Source organism: Pipra filicauda, unplaced genomic scaffold (genome assembly GCF_003945595.2).
Source record: "Pipra filicauda isolate LSUMZ 115617 unplaced genomic scaffold, ASM394559v2 scaffold359_size756093_pilon, whole genome shotgun sequence".
Classification (NCBI taxonomy): domain Eukaryota; kingdom Metazoa; phylum Chordata; class Aves; order Passeriformes; family Pipridae; genus Pipra; species Pipra filicauda.
In genome coordinates, this window is record NW_024104486.1 from 369,722 (window position 1) to 390,231 (window position 20,510).

The 20,510-nt window shown below is 37.4% G+C and overlaps 1 protein-coding gene across 5 annotated transcripts in view; it reads left to right on the top strand.

Moving 5' to 3' along the window:
• NFIB (nuclear factor I B) overlaps positions 1–20,510 on the top strand; it is a 162,446-nt gene that overhangs the window by 79,095 nt on the left and 62,841 nt on the right. For all 5 annotated transcript variants that reach the window (XM_027744919.2, XM_027744921.2, XM_039384478.1 and 2 more), the window contains exon 3: positions 16,493–16,546. In XM_027744919.2, coding sequence (XP_027600720.1) covers positions 16,493–16,546 — 54 coding nt within the window. The remainder of the gene's footprint in view (positions 1–16,492; positions 16,547–20,510) is intronic.

Here is a 20,510-nt window from a genome sequence, read left to right on the forward strand (position 1 = left end):
TTTTTAAAAAGTATATTTACTTGTCTATAGTAGACATCGAATAAATGTGATCAGGTTAGTAAGTATTAAGGCATAACAACATAGACATATTAAAAAGCTAACTGAAGAATGTCAGCTAAAGCAGATATTAAAGCACTAACAACATAAGGTAGGGTCTAGTTGCAACAAAGTTATAAAGATCAGGTGTGTGGAAGGGAATATAGTTTATGGAGGGCATTTCATTATTGCAGGAATACAAAGTAACTTTTTCTGCCTTGTGATCATATTTTCTTAGACTCCTATTGTAGGAGTGATCGTTACTTTAAATTGATAGTCTTCTTACTCTTTCTACTACTCAATCAATCTTGCTGATAAATTGGAATTATCTAGATTTTTTTCTCTAGTGCTGTCCCCTTAATTAGGAACAGTTATTCAACATTGTTGCTGTGATTAGAGTACAAGTACAGTACAGAACAAAGTGCTTTTAGGAGTAGTATAAGACTTTTTAATGGACTCTGGCCTTTTCATGAACAATAAAAATTCAGTTTGGTTTTTGTTAGTGAAGGACCTCGTAAGTGAGAAACTTATTGTCGCCTTTATTTGGCCACAGAAGTCTATGAGAATGCTATCATGGTCTATAGGCAGAATCAGCATTTTAGAAAAGGATGCTTTGTAATTCATTGGCATTAAAATAACATGTGGTGTTAATATAGTAAAAACCTGGCTGCAGGCATGAAAGATCTGAAAGGCAAAAGTGAGAAATGCATTGCACATCTATGAAGAGATTGATTATCAGGTACCTTTGACAGCAATAATTTAATAGATAAATGGTAAATAAAGATCTGTATAAAATGCAATCCCCTCCTCCTTTCTCAAGGCTTTAAAGAACCATGGGTAATATTTGGGATTGAAATAGTGCTTGTATTTCTTCTCTATGAATAGAGAAAAATAGCTGGGTTTGGCACAAGGTGATTTTGTACCACTCTGGGAGGCCAGATTCCCCGTGAAGGATCCCTGCTGAGGGTTTTCTATATGTAAGCCAGTCTCCAGGTCCATGAGGGGACCAGACCTTCCTGGGTAGCAGAGCAACATGTGCCATAGTCTGCATGTTCCCTTTGGAATTTGTGGTCTGCTGCTCTAAGTGCCAGAAGCCTTGACTAACTGATGGAGGAAACATCTATAGTTGTCCTCCCTCTGCACACACTGGCAGTGTCCCGGGTACTCCCACTTCTTCCTTTGTGGCCATGAGCACCACTGCTGCACTGCCCCAGGTAGCAGTAGCCTGCAGCAATCTTCAGGGCACAGTTCTGGAGTGACCTACCCAGTTCTGCACTCAGGATGAGAACTGTACCCACAGAAAAGCCTGAAACAGTCTCCCTTTCTTTGGGTGTTTGCGAGGAAAGAGAGGTGGCTAACAGCCAGCTTTACCCAAAGCCCTTCTCTCATCCCAGATCACAGGTTTGAAGCTGGATGTTTACTTAATGTTTGGTCAAACACTGGAAGTCAAGTAGTACCACTCAGCCAATGTGGCAAGAATTAAAAAAGTATTTTCAAAGTGGTAAATGCAGTTGGGCACAATTGCCCATGCACTGCCTATCCTGGGGGTGCTTGAAAGTTTGAATTCTCAGGTATGGGGGTTGGGAGCAAAAAATGAAGGTGTGTGGAGGCTCTAGCACTATCTTAGAGGATTCTTTAGAAAGATGCTGAAAGCTCATGCTCATACAGTAGCAGCAAAATTTTAAGTTGCCAGCCCATAAATGGTAGTAAAAATGCTGTGTCAGTTCTTTAGGAAACACATGAAGAAGGACAAATGAAATATTCTCCTGTACAGCAGAAGACAGTTTAAATAGATTAGGCTCTGGCATAGCACTTAAGTTTATCAAGCGTTTAGTGTTTAGGATGTACAATACAACCGTATGTAACTTGCCAACTATCTGGGCTTCCCCCACTGTTTCTGGTTTGGCAACAACATGGTTTTTCACCCTGTTGCAATGCTGACTGCCAAGGAGACATGGCCAGCTTTCTGCTTCCTGTCTTCCTCTTTGTTCTGGCTTGGTCTGCATTCTGCCTGCCAAGTCACAGATGCCAAAAGCTTATACAAAAAGGTCAAACAACTAAGGCTTGAAGTCACCTATGCCAACATTCATATTTTCCTTCTATTCTTCTGTATTTGGCTAAATGAAAAGTACACAGCACATAGCTGAGACAGGAATACAGAAAAATTTTTGCAAAAGAGTGTATAGATTACAGTTTCTGGAAACTGCTTGTAGAGGCAGTGAACACTGAACATTTTAAGAGGAATTCCAAGTGCTAAAGAAATAATCTTTCAGTTTTGTGAATTTATTCCTCTCCAGTCCCACATCAAATTTGTTTTTGCTTATTCCTGCTGTTTAATGTATTTAGGAGTCAAGTTCCTGTAGAACTTAGTGCTACAGATCTCTGCACTTGGATCTGCACCTACATCAATATCTGTGACCCTGTTGTAACTACTAAGAAAATTAAGTTTTCAGTAATATTTATAATTGGGAAGTTCTAATAATAAGTATATAACTGTTCAGAACCTAAACTTCACCAATATAAATATGAAAACTCATGAACTATATGGTTCTGTACATTTTCCCCAGAATAATATTTATTTTCCTGATTTTGGTTCAGCTTCTCTCCACCTTGTGAAACTGAAGCAGAAAAAGATATCTACCACTTCTATTTCTATAATGTTTCCTATCATGATAGTGATATTCACCTATTACTTTAATCTCCAAGTTTTAGACTAAACAGTAAGGCTGATAATCATAGCCATAAATGCAGCATGACTTTTGGCAGTGAGTTATAAAACAGTGTAGTTGTAAGGTAAGCCTTCTGTTCAGATGATTCATCAAAGCCCAGGTTGCAAAGCACAGCTTACTATTTCAGTCTGTCTTCAAAAGAAAATATTCACTTTATTCATCATCCTCTCATCCTTTTGCCTACCTTACACACCTTTAAAGAGAAGGTGTTTCTTTAAAGTAACAGCAAGAAGCAAAAGGAAAAACAGAAAGATGCTTTTAGCAATAGACCTTTCATAATAAGCAGCATTTGATTGTCTCTTACTCAGATGAGCAAGAAACCTGTACTGTGCTTAGTGATTTTACTTTGTTTTACTAAAAATGTTTTCCTGCTCACTGTGAAAATTGCAGAATTGAAGAATATTCCTAGACATATGGTGGTGGTGGGAGGAAGGTAGAGAGAGAATGCAGAGAAGGTAGGGAAAAGAATGTGTTGTTGGTTGTTTTGTTCATTCATACAGTTGGTTGTAAGCTATCCTGTAGTAAATCTTTAACAATTTTACGAACAGTATTACTAAAGTTAATTGTATACCTGGAGCTTGGGTTAAAAGGGCTGCCAATGTCTTTAATGAGATAACAGCGCACTTTCTAGAGTTAAATATTGCTTGTGGACAGCCATACATATGCAAAGATGTGTCAGTTTTCTGCTGCTCTCCCCTACTAATCTCATGGAAAGATATGGTCCAGAGAATTTGACTTGTTCTGCCCCATAGTCACTACATTTCTTTTTCATGGCCTTATAACTTCATAAATGTTATATCTTAACACACAAATTTTTTAATATATGTTTAGTCTAGTTTTTTTTTAAATGCTGCTACATACTGATTACATATTTTCCATCTGCTTACACTAATAAATTTAGAAAGGCAAATATCATTTTGATGTTGACATTTGTCTTTGGTGAGAGATGTGACTGCCTGTGTTCTACACAAACTTAATGTTAGGCTGTGGCACGTTATTTGAAATGGTATAGGTGAGTTCTGTGCAAAGATACCCATGCTTGCTGGGACTGAGCCAAGTGGCATGTGAAAAATAGTGTAGGCTTGCAAGCCTAACAGTCTTCCTAGACTGATCTTTTCTACTCTGTTTCCTATATACAATCACATACCGTCTAACCAAACTATGGTAGCCTGTAGACTAAACTTGGTATAAAACTTTAGTTTTATTCTTATTGTCATGGTGATCTGTCTTCATGTGCTGTTTCCCTCTCCCGAACACTTACATCATGCTGTTATAAATACCTATGTGTATGGAAGTGATTTTGTTGTTCATTTGATTAAATAGAAGAAAAGGTCCATACAGTATTCCTAGTGTTTCCTGGGGGAACATAGGGCTTTAGACTTACAGGAGACAAACTGGCTTGATATGAAATGTGTTTTAACATCATTACAGAGATTTAGTTTTAACAATTGTGTATGTAGGATGACTAATGCCAGAATCACTTCGGAAAAATTGGCCAAACAATGTACTGGTGTATGCTTAGTTTCTGGAGGTTGTTTCACTGCTGGTGGAGTGCTTCTGTTGCCAGCTCTGATGTCGCTTTGCTCTACTGCAAGCAGGCCACACACCTTTGTTTTGCCCCCACGTGCGGAAGTGCCTGGGGGCAAGGGAGCAGAAGAGCATGTTGCTATGAGGCAGCTTCAAGTTGGAGGGGATCCGGGAGGCCTGCTGCTGAGCAGTCTTCTGAACTTTGCTGCATCCTGGGATCAATGCCTTTTTTTTTTTGTCGTTTTCTTGGTTTGTTTTTTGTAAGTGTGACATGTGATTGACTAGTGGCCCCTCTGCAATGCTTGCCTGTCAGTCACACCCACTGGGTGGAGAAACACAGCCCTAGGCCAAGGTGAATTTTGTGAGTGAATTGCATTTTCTCATGTTCTTGCCATTACTGATATCGTACTGCTGTCCTGAAAAGGCTCTATTGTTCATGTTTCACTTTTAAGTTGGCATTAAAGGGATACAGGTGTTATTCAGAGGAAAACTGCTTGAAAGCATAAAAGCATTTTGGGACAGCAACGCCACCGAAAGAAGGCTGGGCTAAAAAGGGAGCTGTAAGAATGTTTTCTTTACAGAATCACGCAAGGTGTGTTGTGTATTTGTGGAGGGCAGGGAGTGACAGGCAGAAGGGAGGGAAAATCTGAATTCCCAGGTTTCCATTACAGTATTGTCACCTGCTTGAAATCGGTCATAAAAGGGCTTGCTGTAATTGCAGTGCATACAGCTGAATTCTTGTGCCGTGCATTGTGTCTCATCTAACTCCTTCAGGTCAAGTGGGTTTAACCTATTTGTCTCGGAAAAATACAGTGCAGAGCTGCCAAAGGGCTTGAATACACATAAGGTGTTAAACTGAATCTTGAACCTGCAATGTGCATGCATAAAGGGGAAAATAATTAGTATCATTCACAGAAGAAGGGCAGTGCAAGTATTAAGTTGCTATTTTTGGTATAAAGTTTTTAGAAAAATCTGAAATGTTTCTGTAAGGAATGCTGTTGTGAAGGTGCTGTTGTTCATATTTATGCCTGTTCTTTCAGTAGTGCGCAAGAGAGTTAACAGGTTTAGCCCATCAGACTTTCCCATCTACAAAGCCCCAAATGTTATAAGATAACCCTGAAGTTATATGCATTTAGCTATATGCATTTCAACACATACACAAGCACACACACACACACAGACACAGACATACATATGCACAGATACAGAAATATGAAAAGTTATTCAAATTAAAAGATCAGTTTGGATTAAATTTTATCTTATATCTTTAACTAGCAGAAAGTTAATTTTTAAGTATTAAAGGGCCTTTAATAAGAATGTAAATCTGCAGTTGTAGTACACATGTTGAATGTCTAAGTTTACTCATTCTGACTTCATGTCTTGGAACTGTTGGGTGGTACAACTCATTTTGCTTTATACCACAAACTGAAACTTGAGTTTCTGTTGTATTTTCAGTAAACTTGCACAGTGTTTTTTAACTCCAAAGACTATATTTTTTTATAGATGCAGACAAAATCAGTCTTGATAGTTTTCTCAAGGTCCTGCTGTGTTGGAGTAATGGTAAGAAAATAAGTCTTAGAAACACTCAATGGTTAAATAATGTTCAAGGCACTGGCAAATTACCAGGTGCAGCAAGAATTTTGAGTTAGGCTTTTTGCCTCTCTCTCCCCCCCAATTAGCACTTAATTTTTACTCATGCAAACAAAAAAAAGGTAGTAAGCAATAAAAATGAAAGCCTTGGAATTTGAATCCATACATCTGGTTTTTTAGATAAAAAGTAATATAGTTTTTTCAAGTATATAATACCCTTAGGTACTGCAAGAACATGTGCCAAGTTTTGTAAGTAAACGAAATTGAAAGAGCAAAAGCAGCCTCTGCTGTGTACTGAACGAGCAAGCATATTTTAAAATCTTGCAAAACTGCAGCTGGTATTGTACTTACACCAGGGAACGTCACCCATGTAGATGATTAGAAAGTTAAGGAAATTAGAAGTTAGGGAATTAAGAAGAAGTGAGGGATATGCTAATATGTAATATACAGTGAAAGTTACAGAATTACAAAACAGATGCTCCCATATGATATTACTCACAAAATGACACAATTATGTTGGGAAGGCACAAATGAACATGATCAGATAGGATTTAGTATTTTTTAATAGCTTTTGACCAGTATGACTGCAATGGCAGTACTATTGCTAACAGGGAGATGGGAGAGTCCGTGGGAAAAATGTTCTTTAAAATTGCTTTGTTTTAAACTTTAAAGTCAAGGTTTAAACCAGGATACATTTTTTCTTTTTTTTTTGGTGTCATGTTTTAGAAATAGTTCCTTGCACTTTTTTTGCAGAACATCCCTGCCCAAACCCAAAACTGGGTTGGTGATACATTTCTATGTGTTAGCCAGTTCTACATTTTAAGTTCTCCTGTGGCACATCATGTGATTAGGTATTTCTAATTTTTATCTACTTTAAAAGGTCAAAGTAGAAAGAAAATCAATGCATTGATAATAATTTTTTTATCACTACTGCTTCTGTATTGTATATATTATCTCTTCTCATTATTTATTATAATCTTGCATATAAACATAGTGCCTGTGAGCACACATGCAATTACAGTCAAGTTTATGAACCACTGGTATGAAAAGATAGGGTGATTTTTCTCAGCCAGTTCTTGTACATTACCTACTTAGTGCCTACTGATTAACTTAATATTTTTTTTTTTGTCATGGTTAGTTTGTTTTAATAGTGTGTGTTTGAATATGGACAGGAAAAGTGGTGCGTATTTTGTCTGTGAATTTTTAGATTATAGCAGATGAAATTAGATCCACTTTATAAAGAGCACAGTATCATAACATATAAATTTTGTGTATATACCGCCATTCGAGGCATCATGTTTTCATAAACATGATCTATGATAACAAATGTTACTTAAGGATCCCCAGAACTATGGCATTCCTTATACCCTGTCTCTATTAGATGTAAATCAATATCCCAGGACTTAAAAATTTCACATAGCTTCTCAAGACAAGAAATACTCAGCAGAGTATAGACAGCAGCTGCAAAAAAAAAATCAAACCAACCAAAACCAAACAAATCATTGCTCCTCTAGGGTCTTTTCTTGATGTGTTCCATAATTCTTTATGCTAAAGATTGTGTTTTATCACCAGTCATAAAGTTGAAACTAATTGAGAATAAAGCATAGTTGTGGTAGAATTGCAGATTATAGGTCAAAATTAGGAGATACCTTGGTAAATGTTATAGTGTTTAGAAACACTGCAATGATGCTCAGTTTGTCAACTCATTAAATCTTTCTCCTCCTATGTCAGAGAAAACGTTATTTATTGAGGATGTTCCTAAACACAGTTATGTTTTCTGGAAGAGGTCTTACCTCATGCTATTCTTATCTGGCTTGAAGACTTCAATACTTAAACACTGTGGTGCTCAATTCTAATATTGGAGCTTCCATGATATGGAAAGCCCTAACATTTTAGTTTAATTGCTGTTTATTTCCCCCAGTTAGTGTATAGTGTGGTGGAATACTTGGCATTTTAAGTGACCTCTGTCTAGGGAATGATTGAGAGGCCTTGAGAGCCTCTGTTAATATTTGTGAGTTGTTTGTTAGATGATGTATAAGACTCATGACGTAGCATATGATTGTAACTTTCTGAAAGACTGAAGAATCTGGCTTTTATTACTGTATGATTTAGTGGGGAATGCAATGCACTTGGAAGAAAATATGCAGATCTGTCCTACAGTATTTGTTGAACTGTGCTTTTTTTTGTACTTTTAAACGGTAATTTACCATGAAGTGCCTCATCCAAAACTTGCTGGAGCAACTTTGCATTGATTTTAACAACCTTTGTCTGTGACTCATGTTAACAAAGCTGATTTTTTTTTTCTTAGTCCTGTCATCACCATCCCTTGCCTAAAAATATTGCCTTCTTTGAATTTTATCTCCCTAAACTCTTTTTGCTTTACTGTTCTAAAATTCAACAGAGAGTGAAATCTTGATTGCATGGGAGTCAGTGGTAAAATCTATGTTGGCTTCCACAAAACCAGAATCCATGCAGAAGATTTAGGTTGGATATTAGGAGGAATTGCTGCTGATTAGGCATTGGAATGGGCTGCGCAGGAAGGTGGTGGAATCACCGTCCCCGGAGGTGTTTAAGAGAAGGCTGGATGTGGCACTTAGTGCCATGGTCTAGTTGACAAGGTGGTGTTTGGTCATAGGTCAGAGTCAGTGATCTCAGAAGTCTTTTCCAACCTAATTGATTCTGTGATTCTGTGAAGATCTTAGTAATATACACTGTGTGAAGGCCATGGTCAAGCTTTGTCTTACAGAACAGAATGAAGTGGTCAATTTATTAATTAGCTGAAGGTATATGCGAGGAAAGTTCTATTATTTGCTTACAAATATTAACTTTTAAATTAATATAGTCTATTTGTTTTTTCCCTAAACATCCAAATTAGTCTTTCATTATGTTCTAAATTTTGCTTTAAATTTTCTGAAGAATCTGTAATAAAAGACCTTTATGAAACATACCTTAATCTAAAAAGTTTCTTGGTTTCCAAAAATGAATGTTTCTGAATATTTCTGACTATGGCTGGTATCCACAGTATCTTCCAGATGGATAAAATTAAGCATTCATATCTCATCTTTTCCTACTGAATCCAACAAGTTTTGGAAAGAAACTTCATTCTTGCACATTCATCCACATGTGGTGTGATACATATATAAATCTCTTCTTAATGTATATGTCAAAAAAGAGCTCAGCTAATATTATGAGGTATGGGAAACATTTGTTTCAGGCCATGTAAAAGTGTAACCCTTTTCTTAACTTAAAAATATGTGTGTACGTGTGTGCATACATAGATATGTATTTATTCCATGCAAACTTACAGCTGGGGAAAGTTGTTCGGTTTTTAAAATGAGAAACATATGGTCTTTATAAATTCTATAAGAAATATTTTGAATAAATAAGTGTTGTGACTTATTTTGCATAAACAAATAAAGGAATTTAAATTAAAAAGATAAATTTGTGCCTGGTATATAAAGCTGAAAACTTACTGTGCTTATTACTATTTTGGTTCTATTAAGTGCTTCTAGGTCCTTGAATTTCTTTCAACTATATAAAAACTGGATTTACTCCCAGAGCTCCGCTTCTTAACTAGGGCAGTTTAAAAACTAAACAAGGACTGAGTCAGTTAATTAATTTAAATGAGATTACAAATCAGAAACACATTACGTAATGTTGATTTAATTACCTTTTTTTATTTACCTAATTAAAACACTCTGAAGGAAAGTTAACAGTCTCAACAATGGCCGGCTGGGTGACTTGGCAGCAGCAGATCTGAGCTGCTGATAAAAGGGGGGGGTGAAACAGGGAGCCTGCTATGACCTGTCTGGCTCTGACACCCCAGCTCATCACATGCCACCTTGGTATCAGCCTATGTGGTGCTGGGATTGCCCTGACCAGCCCGAGTGTGGGGATGCTCCCACAGCGGCAGAGGTACAGAGTTTCACCCAGTCGTGCCAGCCATAGGTGAACTTGTCTGTGGTAGGAGGGCAGGGGGGCATGTGGGGTTACGTGTTAGCTGATGGCTTAATTTTGCTGTGTCCCCAGACCAAAGCAAACAGTTTTATACCAAAATGAAAACAGAGCCCAGCTTCTGCTGACTGGGCTGGCAAACTCCCAGCAGAAGCACCTCCATGCCTGAGCCTTGAAGGCTGTGTGAAATGACATGCCTGCTAGGTACTAACATTAAGAGGTACCTTAGCTCTCTGGGGTAAGCAGTCAGCTCTATTCCTTGCTGCCTGTTTCAGATAGGTGAAGGTTAGACTGCAGCACCTTTTTGAGGTAGAGATCGTAGGTCACTGTTATGGCTCTTGGTGTGGCACGTGAGTGCTGATGAAGCCTGTCCACATAGGATCAACACATCTGGCCTTCAGTGTAGCTCCTGCTGTTGCATGGGTCTCCTGAGAGGTTTCTCCTATGCCTACTGGGTGCAAACTAATGAAAGGAGAAAAAATTCTTGGGCATTACTTGCCTGAATGGAGTCTGCACTGAGGAACTGGGGCTTTCCTGAGATGTAAATATACCTTCTGTGAACAGCAACCAGGACTTTTTTCTGTGTCAGCTTAAGAGCCTTGGCACATAGGTTTCTTCGGTATGCTTACTTAAATTTGTGAAACCAGATCTGCCAATGGATGAAATCTAATGGTTTCATAACTGGAGGATGCCACGGAGCCTTTGCATACCAAACAACAACCAATCCTTCCTTGAATGGCCCACAGAATTTGTCAGTGAAGTGTTGTTTCAGAGCCGAAGACACTCCCTGTGACTTGGACCTAAATGTCCAACTTCATTTCTCTACACTGCTCATTTACCACCTTTTATATGAATACTAAACACATTAAAAACTTATAGGACAGAGCTTCATGTACTTATCCAATGCAACAGCCGAGCAATCTTGGTGAACACAGAGGAACTCCTGGCAGAATAAGAGTAGCAGAACGCCATATTTAAAAGAAGTCACTGCTTCAGTGTTATGGAGGTTTTCAGTGTGGATGTCATGACTGCATATTGCTAACAGAGTATATGCTGTTGGGAAAAGATGTGAGGCTTAGTCCAGCAAATGTCTTTCTCACAGTGAAGCCTTACTTGTATTTTAAGGTGCTACTTCTCCTTGTATGAATTGTGCTTCATACCATGTATCATCAGGGATATCCAATCTTGGAATCATTTAGCTTGGAAAAGACCTTTAAAATCATTAAGTCCAACCATGAACCTAACATTGCCAAGTCCTCCACTAAACTATGTCCCTAAGCACTATGTCCCTACAGGTCTATGAAATATCTTCAGGCAAGGTGCCTTCATAACTTCCTTGGGCAGCTCATTCCAATGCTTAGCCACCCTTTTGTTGAAGAATTTTTTCTTAATATCAAATCTAAACCTCCCTTGATGAAACTTGAGGCTATTTCCTCTCTTTCTATCACTTGGTACTTGGGAGAAGAGACCGACCCCCACCTGGCTACAACCTCCTATCGGGTAGTTGTAAAGAGCAATAAGGTCTCCCCTCAGACTCCTTTTCTCCAGGCTAAGTAACTCCAGCTTCTACAGCCTATCCTCATAAGACCTGTCCTATATCAAGGAAACTGGTGAGGGTGAGAATTTTATCAAATAACCAACATTTTCAGGGGAAGTATTTCAATGAAATGTAGTGGTCTATGATAATGCGAAAACTAAATCCCCCTCTAATTAACATATTTATGAAGACAAGTCTGACGCCGGGACCCATTCCATTTCCATGTTTATAGCATTTCACCGAGCATTTCAGTGGATATGTAATGCAATAAAACACTTGGAGCTTATTTACACCATAAATTAACTGTTATATCACTAGAGTTGGTGTGAATCATGGTCATAAAATTGTACAGTAATTCAGGATTGTCAGATGGAGTAATACTGTACAATGAAAGACACAGCTTTTGCAAAATAAAATTGATAGAAGTCTTTGGGAATTTTGTCAATCCAATCAGTTGCTTTGTCAAGATAAAAAAAGTAGGTAGTAGAAGACAAGTGCGTAGTAAAATTAGGACAATAATAATAATTAAAGGTAATGATTTAAAGTGCATAGATGAAATTATTTATTTATTTGGTTTGAGGCTTTTGTTATTCATGTTATTTACTTTGGAGGAGAGGGAAATATTGTACTATTTTTCTGCCATGAATGCTTTCCTACCATGACAAACTACTTAAAGTCTTTGAAATATCGAAAGTTGATTAGGAAAGTCTTTTCCCCAAGGAGACTGGGCTATCTCCACCCCTGAGGGCTTTCATACCTTGACTTTGTAAAGCCTTGAACGCCTGAGTTTAATCCTGTGGTTGAGCCTTCTCAGGGCAGGGGCTGGGACTACCCACGTCCCTAGCACACTGTGGTAGCCTGTGATCCTTTGATCATTTGTCTTAAGCTTTTTATATCAGATGGCAAAATAATCCTTAAGGATGACAGTCTGGAAGGTAGTTGTGATTCTTGTTCATGATTGTGACTCTGTCAGCTGTAAAGTCAAGTGCTGTATAGGTTTAAACAGCATCAAAATGATACATGGTGCCACATCCCTATGGTCCTTAATCCCCCATACCAAAATCATGGACTATCAAAGAGCAAGAATGTATTTACCTGTTGGTGAATGATTAAATTATTATCTGTCAACTGAGATGAACTGAGTACAAAGGCTGTCTCATAGCCTGTGGCAAATAGAAAAGAGAAATATGTTCATTGACACCACTGAGGAAGTTTATTTGATTAGTGTGATACCTGGGGACAGTTTACTTTTATTTCTCTGAAACATGGCTCAACAAACTATTTTTTCTTTTTACAGATTCTGACACTATTTACTTTCAAGGCATTCAATGTTATGCTGTTACAGAGAGCCTTAAAAGCAAAAACTCGTGTACAATATGGGGCATAAGGAAGGCATAGCATAGCTTAGTTTTTAAGGAGAGTATCTTCTCTTATCAACTGAAAAGTGGAAGATTAGACTACTGGGGTGAGGAATACTGAAAATCACTCAGGAATCTGGTGAACAGCAATGTGACTTTCTTGGCTTTGCTGGAGTGGGTGTCCTTCCTTCAAAGGAAAGGTAGTGCAAATGGAGAGAAGGTCTTGTCCCTTCCTAGATGGCAAATCATTGGCTTTTTTTTCCCACTCTGCCTTATAAAGCCAGGACTGATGTCTCATGGCAGCACCTTTCCTAGTGCAATACAGGGGAGATGGATGCTTATTTTCTCACTTCCACCAGGCCTCAGCAATCATTTTTGCTTAACTCTGGCTGCACTGAGAGTTGTCTGCACTCACAGATGCTCATCGGGATTGACACCTGGAAAAGAAAACATGGGAAAACAAGTATAAAACGTATCAGCTTCTTTACTCATCCTTTTGTACAGTCTCCTAGAAGCAAGAGTAATTTGAGATAGAGTTTGAATTTCTTGGTGATTGCCCTGCTAATTCATAATAAATTGTACTTAAAGTGTACAGGGCTACATGACCATGTAAGAGTAAATTCTGGCTTGAACCTATTTCATATAAACTGTTCATCCATGGGGCAACAACTTATCAAGGCATCAGTCTCTGGTTGTTGGATCGGTCAGCACCAAGAAGAGCAGAGCAGAAGATATACTTATTGTAGTTGTGAGGTGCATTTTGTGGAAATGGTATGTGGCTGAGCTTTTGCTCTGTAGTAAGAACAACAACAACAAAACTAAGGAAACTTACAGCCGGGAGCTACTTAAATGAAAATGTTGAAAAGTTCAGTTTCGTTACATAAACATTGTGGGGTTTTACTTGCTTCTTGTTGTGCATCTTTTCTTACAACTTCTAGCTTAGGAAGTGGTTTGGGTTTCTGTGGGTTTTTTGGGATGTGTTTTTTGTTGTTGTTGTGGTTGTTGTTTAATTTTCACAGAGTTATTTGCTGGGCCAATTGAATGCAAAGTGAGCTAGACAGAAAATGAGTCTGGCTTATGTATTTCTCCATCACTCTGGAAGAAAGTGTTCATGTTGTTCATTAATGATATTGTACAGATGAGGACAAAGAAAGATTTAAAGTTTCTTAATATATTTTTTTCTTCCTTACTTTCTTTGGCTTTCCAAAAATGCCTCTTAGTCCCACTTTTAGAAGAACATTGCTCCAATATCTCTCTGTTCATTCAGTGTTCTGCTTATAAATTAAGTTATTCATATAATTTAATCCTATAATGATCACAGTTCTCATGTCCTTTGCAAAGCTATTTGCATCCAATCAAAACAGAAGAGTGCTTTATAATTACTGACACTGGTAAGAGAATTGGATCATCACAGGCCATCTCAGGGCTGTGTCTTTCATCTTGAGGATCAGAGGCTTCTCTGTGTTTAAGTGCAGAATTACGTAGGTTGGTGCTCTCATGCCGAATAAAATTCTTTACTTTCTCAACTGCACTAAGTGGAGGATTGGAGAATTTGCTTCTCATATTCATCTGCAGTAATTTTCTTTCACAAAATCATTGAGACCTCACTGGAAGGTGAATTGTTAGTAACATCTAGTGCTCAAAACACATTCTGAGAATCAATCTGTAAAAATCATGATCAATGAGTAGTTAACATAAACCAAAGCTAAGTCTGACTGTAAAATTATAATAAACAGCCAACTGCTTATCCCTATAACTGGAAAATTCCTTGCTAAGTTTCTTATTATAATGTGAAAACCAATTGTTTAAACTATCATCAGTCTTTAAATCCTGGATCCAGAAAGTAGGAGTAAAGGCAAATTGCTGTATAAGAGCTAAAAATATCACTTTCCTTTGTCCTTCTTTATAGTGAATTTTAACAGGAGAAAACTTCAAATGTTATTTTCTAGTAGGCCTCATTCAGTTTCAAATCTCTGTGATTCCAAAGCTATGCTGTTCAAGCTTTATTGGGTGCATCCACTACCAAACTGACACTTCTTGTAACTACACGTCTATAGTAGTTTTACACTCAGAACATTGCTGTGCAAAATAATTCTCTCTGATAATCTGAATTTAAATGTGTATGGTTTGCAGAAGCAGAGAATGCCTATTAGAAGAAGATTACAGTTCACCCCCTGCAGGGCGAACCTTCCCATTGCAACACAGCAAGAAAGATAGAAAAGTCCATATGCAGAGAAACATATTTTTAGCATTTCTTGTAGCTGATTAAGTTTACAAATTGACTTGGTATTTTAAAGGGTCGTATTCTATCTTATCATGAGAAGAAACAGACATACTGAATGGCTACGTACTGTGCTGTACAATTGCACTCCTAAGAGTACCCCAAGTGTGCAAACCAACTGCAGAATCTGACCCACAGACTTGCCCTTCATGCTTCCTGCCCGAGATCGAAGAAGACAGATGAAATTTCATGTGAAATTCACTATTCAATGTATATTTTATTGTGTACAAGAGACACATATGAGTCAAGCCATGTTTATTAAGCTACATAATAGGTGGCACAGATTTCAAGGAACCTCTTATAGCAGGCAGAGGGGATCTCTCATTCTAGGTTAAGGGCTACACTGGCTTTAAGAAGAAGCGATAGGAATTGAATGACAGGTATTTGTTAATATGTACTTTTCTTCTTTTCTATCTTTTTTATTCTTTAATTTGGGCATCGTATACAGCAGTGCGTTAAACAACTCTACTTCTGTCTGGAGTCTATTTGGTGGGAGTAATTTCTGTGGTGCTTTGATGTAATCTTTTGATAGCCCTGTGCTCATATGCTGCTAATAGCTCTGCTACATTTAAAAAAATTAATATTTTTTATTCAGTTTGTAAAACTAGATACCTATATATGGAAAAAATGGCAGTGCTTCATTTGGTTTCTTACTGCTTTGCATATTTTGTTTGTCATGTCTTTGTTAAGAATTTCTTGCAGTGGAGCAATTCTTGTTATATTATTGAATACAGTGAGACGTAGATGGTTTTGAAAGCAATTGATTTCATGAATAAGGATATCACTTATCATTTAGTGTATTAACATGAAATTGCATTCTCCTCTTGATTCATTCGGTGCATACGTTATGAAAAAAACAGTCTTTGGGGTCTACAGGATTTGAGTCTTATTAGTTTTTATGTTACATAATTTAATTTCACAACAGCAGTTCTCACAGGCTAGGAACACAAAGCCTATATTGTATTTAAACATACTGTCATATCCTCAGTGCAGTCATAAGTCTGTGGAAACAGCATAGGCCTTGGTGCTTTAAGGAAAGGCTAAAGAAACAGGACTTATCACTGCAAGTGCCACTAGTTGCGTGATCTGTTACATCTTTCTGGTCATTGCCCGAGAATAAGCTACCTCTCCTTTGCTGATTATGCAATATTATATTTACGGGATGGAGGGAAAGGGAATGAAAAGGTACTCTTGTAAATGTGTTTACAACTTGAGTATTTACCTCAATGACTCTCTTGTCCTTATTCAGTGATCTATGAGTTCCTCTTATTAGGATCATTGCATCTTTCACAATGTTTCTGTTTCGCATAAAACAGGTTATATATAGTGTGTTTGTTCAATAATGCTTCACATAGAAAGTCAGGGAAATGACCTTTGCAGAATAAAGTAAAGTATTAGTTGAATAATGAAGGAGAGCATTAAAAGATTTTGAGATACTTGCAAAACAAATTATTAAAACATTTTTTTAATTTCTTTATAGATTCTGGACAACCAGGAAGTCCAAGCCACAATGATCCTGCCAAGAATCCACCAGGTAAATATAAGTTCCAGAACATGTGCATCTAAGATTGTTTGAGAACAAAGATACTATTGTTAATAGCTAAAGAGAGCATAATCGGTCAGCAACCTATTTTGCACTGGTAAGTATTTATAATCAAGACAAGCTGCAATTATTTTAGTTCTTTTAAACTGGCAGTGCCTCAATTGCAGTTTCATCAACATTCATTTAATCTAAGGAATTTTTCTTTAATTTCATGGGGTTTAGAATTTTCCAAGTGGAGATGGGTAGAGGAGTAAGGAGACAAGATCCCAAATAACTTTAATTTTATAGAAGTCTTCAAATGATACAATTTTTCTTATATCTCAATAAAATGCAATTCACCTACTTCTAAAGTCTGTGATATGAGCTATAAGGTTTTTTACTTTTTACATGTGCTTTATAGAATGCAAATATGTTAATTTAAAAATATTTTTTGTATCAGCTCAGAGCAGTTTTTGAACATGTTAATGGGTCACAGTAGTGACAGCTGGAATTTCTTTGAGAGAGATGTCTTAGTAAATGGTCCTTTCAATTATTCTAACATAAAAATTCAAGAGAAAATCAAACTCAGACTTCATCATTCCAGTCTGTTTAGACAAAAGTTTCATTGTATTTTCATGAAATTATCCTTCTCATCAATTGGGTTGTGCTAGTAAATCTTGTAAATCTTTGCCATGTTATGAATTTTATCAGGGTAAGACACGTGACAGATGCACTATCACTTCTTAATGAGAAAGGAGTGACTCCTGCCACCACCATCATGCTACATCATCTCATTTTAGCTCTCAAAAGATGTGTGTATCTGAAATAAGCTGCAACTAACTGAGTTTGCTGTTTTTCTAAATGCCAAATGAACTATAGTCTGACCAGGAAGTAATTGTGTGATGCTGGGCTGTTGCATATACAGGGATATTTTCTGGTTCTATTCAAACATTATGGAAAGCAACCTTCCTTGTGGCTATACAGTTTTATACTATGCATACAATCAAAATATACTCTACTTGTGAAATATACCATGCATGTTGCATGTGAATACCCAAAAGTGGGAGAACTATCATAGATCATTATACAAAAAGCCATGTTCCTGTAATATAAACCCCAGATACATACACTTGAAGATTGCAGATATATTTTAGAGATAAGAGGGCAAAACAAGTCAAATAAAACAATTACGAGCTCTTTTTCAAATGATTTTTTTTCTTCAAGAAGTGATGTACGCTTGGTATCACTTCTGCTTGGAGAGTTGGATGCTGTTTCTTTCCAAACTGTGTGCACTGTTAAGAGTAGACTTTTATTTTTCTGTTAAATACATGCCATAAATTATGTAGAATAGTGGTTTAAAAACCCAATGCAGCAAATTTACACCTAAAACAAGTCTGAAAAATTTCCTCATGGATAATTACATTTTTTTGAAACTTGGAGCATTTAGCTGTAGAGCATTTAATTTTGTTTTAGAGTATCTCTGTTTGTGAGTGCAAGAAAAGCCAAATGCATTACCCTACCCCTTGTCATTTTGAAGGATCCTTTGTAGCTGCTGCCTTTGGGAAGCTGAAGGCAGGGTTTGGAAACCTTTAATATATTTTAAAATTCTGTTTTTAAAGTACCATTTAATATTTGGACGGGGAAGGTAGAACTATGTATTTTACTAGTGAAGATCACATCCTGTAGTGAGTCCAGTCTCTCCACTCCTCATTCTTAAGTCTGGTGAGGAGTAATCTTGCTGCCAGCAACAGAGGCCTGGGGAGGGCAGCAGACAAGCTGTATAGGCTTTCTCAGCAGACTTGGGGGTCAATACCTAATGTTTGACAAACTTTAGTGTCTCAGAAGACAGAGGGACATAGAAAGCAGAGAAATATGTTGCTGATTGCATCATGAAACTTCCTGCTTAAAAATAAGAGTGTAACACTTTCTCATGATTTGGACTCACTGCTGCCAGAATTATTCCTTTATCTGCTGCCAAGGGGGGACAGAAAATGAAAACTGTGCCTTGCTACCCTTGAAACCCTTCATTTAAGCAGAGACAGAGGCATAATTGAATGTCGTCTCCCAGAGCATACAGGACTTTCTAGCCTTGTTCATCTTGCCTGTGTGATACCGTCTTGGAGTTAAATTGGCAAGGTTTAATTGAGGTGTTTAGTGTTGAGATTTGTGGGACAGCAGAACACAGGACTTGTAGGGCTGTGCAGGAGAACAAGGGGGAATTGAACTCCATTCAACTGGTCTAGGAAAAGGGCTACTGTCCCGTTCTTTCTTACGAAACTTCACGTGATTCTTATTATTAGAGCCAGACAATCACTTCTATCAGAACCCCAGAAGATATCCACTCTGAAGTTTGTTTTCAGTCCCAGGCCAGGAGCATGTGGACTGGTAGTGCTGGGAGGGTTTGTTCTTCTATCATGTTTTGTTGTAGTGCCTGTGTGGCATGGAACCAGGGTGCTGGCAGGGGATATGTACTGTTAGCTTTCAGATGCCATCACCTTCAAAAAGATATTGCCATGGAAGAGAATGTTGGAAACTGAATGGTAGTTGGCAAAGCTGCTAGTGTTAAAAGTGTTTTTTTTCTAGGTTTGGCTAGACTGTTGCTTTCTTTAGGGTGTCTGGTAATTTGCTGTCCTAACCACGGAGAGAGGGTAATGTCACTTGCCAAACAAAAGAGCATTAAGGGCACTTAACTGATAGCCCAATACAGTATTAAGATGGTGTAGCTTGTGGTGAAAGTGGCATGTAGCTTTTGTAACTAAATCCAGGGGTATACTCCCCTTAGTTTTATTTTTCAATTACTTTTATCTGATGTATTTTTAAAGAATTAATCTTGTTTTTCGAAGAGGTGTGTTGTAAAGATTGTCTCTCTGCAGGGATTATTAAGTAAATTCCAGACAGATAAATGAGCTGATTTGAACTGAGAAAGGAGAAGAATCTGAACACTACCGTTGTTACATTGGCCATTAAGTTCCTGATACCTAAAAGTTTGTATTATGCTATCACAGTTCTAACTATTAAAAGTTTACATGATCTAAAAGAGAGAATAAACATGTCCATGGATCCACTGATGGTGACTGAACAGATGGAGGGACGCCTGGATTAATAAATTTTAAAACTGAAAATACTTATAGCTTTGCAAACTATCAATAAAAGCAAACAACAACAAAAACTCAAAAGCAACCCAAGTACTTCAGGCCTGCCTTGTTTCTTAACATTCTACTGGGCATCTGCTCAGACCTACTGCTGAAGCCCGCTGTTTGATTATGGAAACTTAGAGTGGCAATTTCCGTGTAATGCTGCATTATTATTTGCTCCTGCAAGTCTCATAGGTTTTGTGTGTAGCTTAAGAAAAATCTAAAAAAAGAGCCTTCTCATACGTGTCTTGAAATACCTGCAGTGGTGTGGCAGGATATGTCCTGAAGACAGAATATGTGATCTTTCAGTAAGTTCACCTGTTTGGCCTAAGAAAATTATGACAAAGAGTAAAAATAGAAAAATATCTAGAACTACAAGTAAGCTAATGATATTGACACCTTCCATAACAATTCGGTCTCCAGACATACAGTTCTTACTGACTAGTTCTTCTAGTTGAGGATTTTCCGAGTTTTGTTTTACTTTATTATTCTTTTCCTTACTGCCTGCTGGCCACAACTGTTTGACATTAATAAGATTCTTATTGTTTGCCATTGATTTGAGGTTGCTGCTTGGCAGACTTGATTTATTTATTATACATCAGTGTTAACATGCCTGTGTCCAGTTGTTACCTTGTTGCTCAAATCTTTGAACAGCATTTTTAAGCTACTAAAATAAGAGTAAGAAATAACAATACTGATAGAGTAAAAAGCTATCTTGATAGGAAAATAAAGAGACTCAATTAAAGAAGGTGTTGCCAAAAAGCTTGCAACCAGATGCATTTTGTACAGGTGCCTTCAAGATTTTGGAGCTATTCTTGTCCAACATTGGGGAATACAAAAAA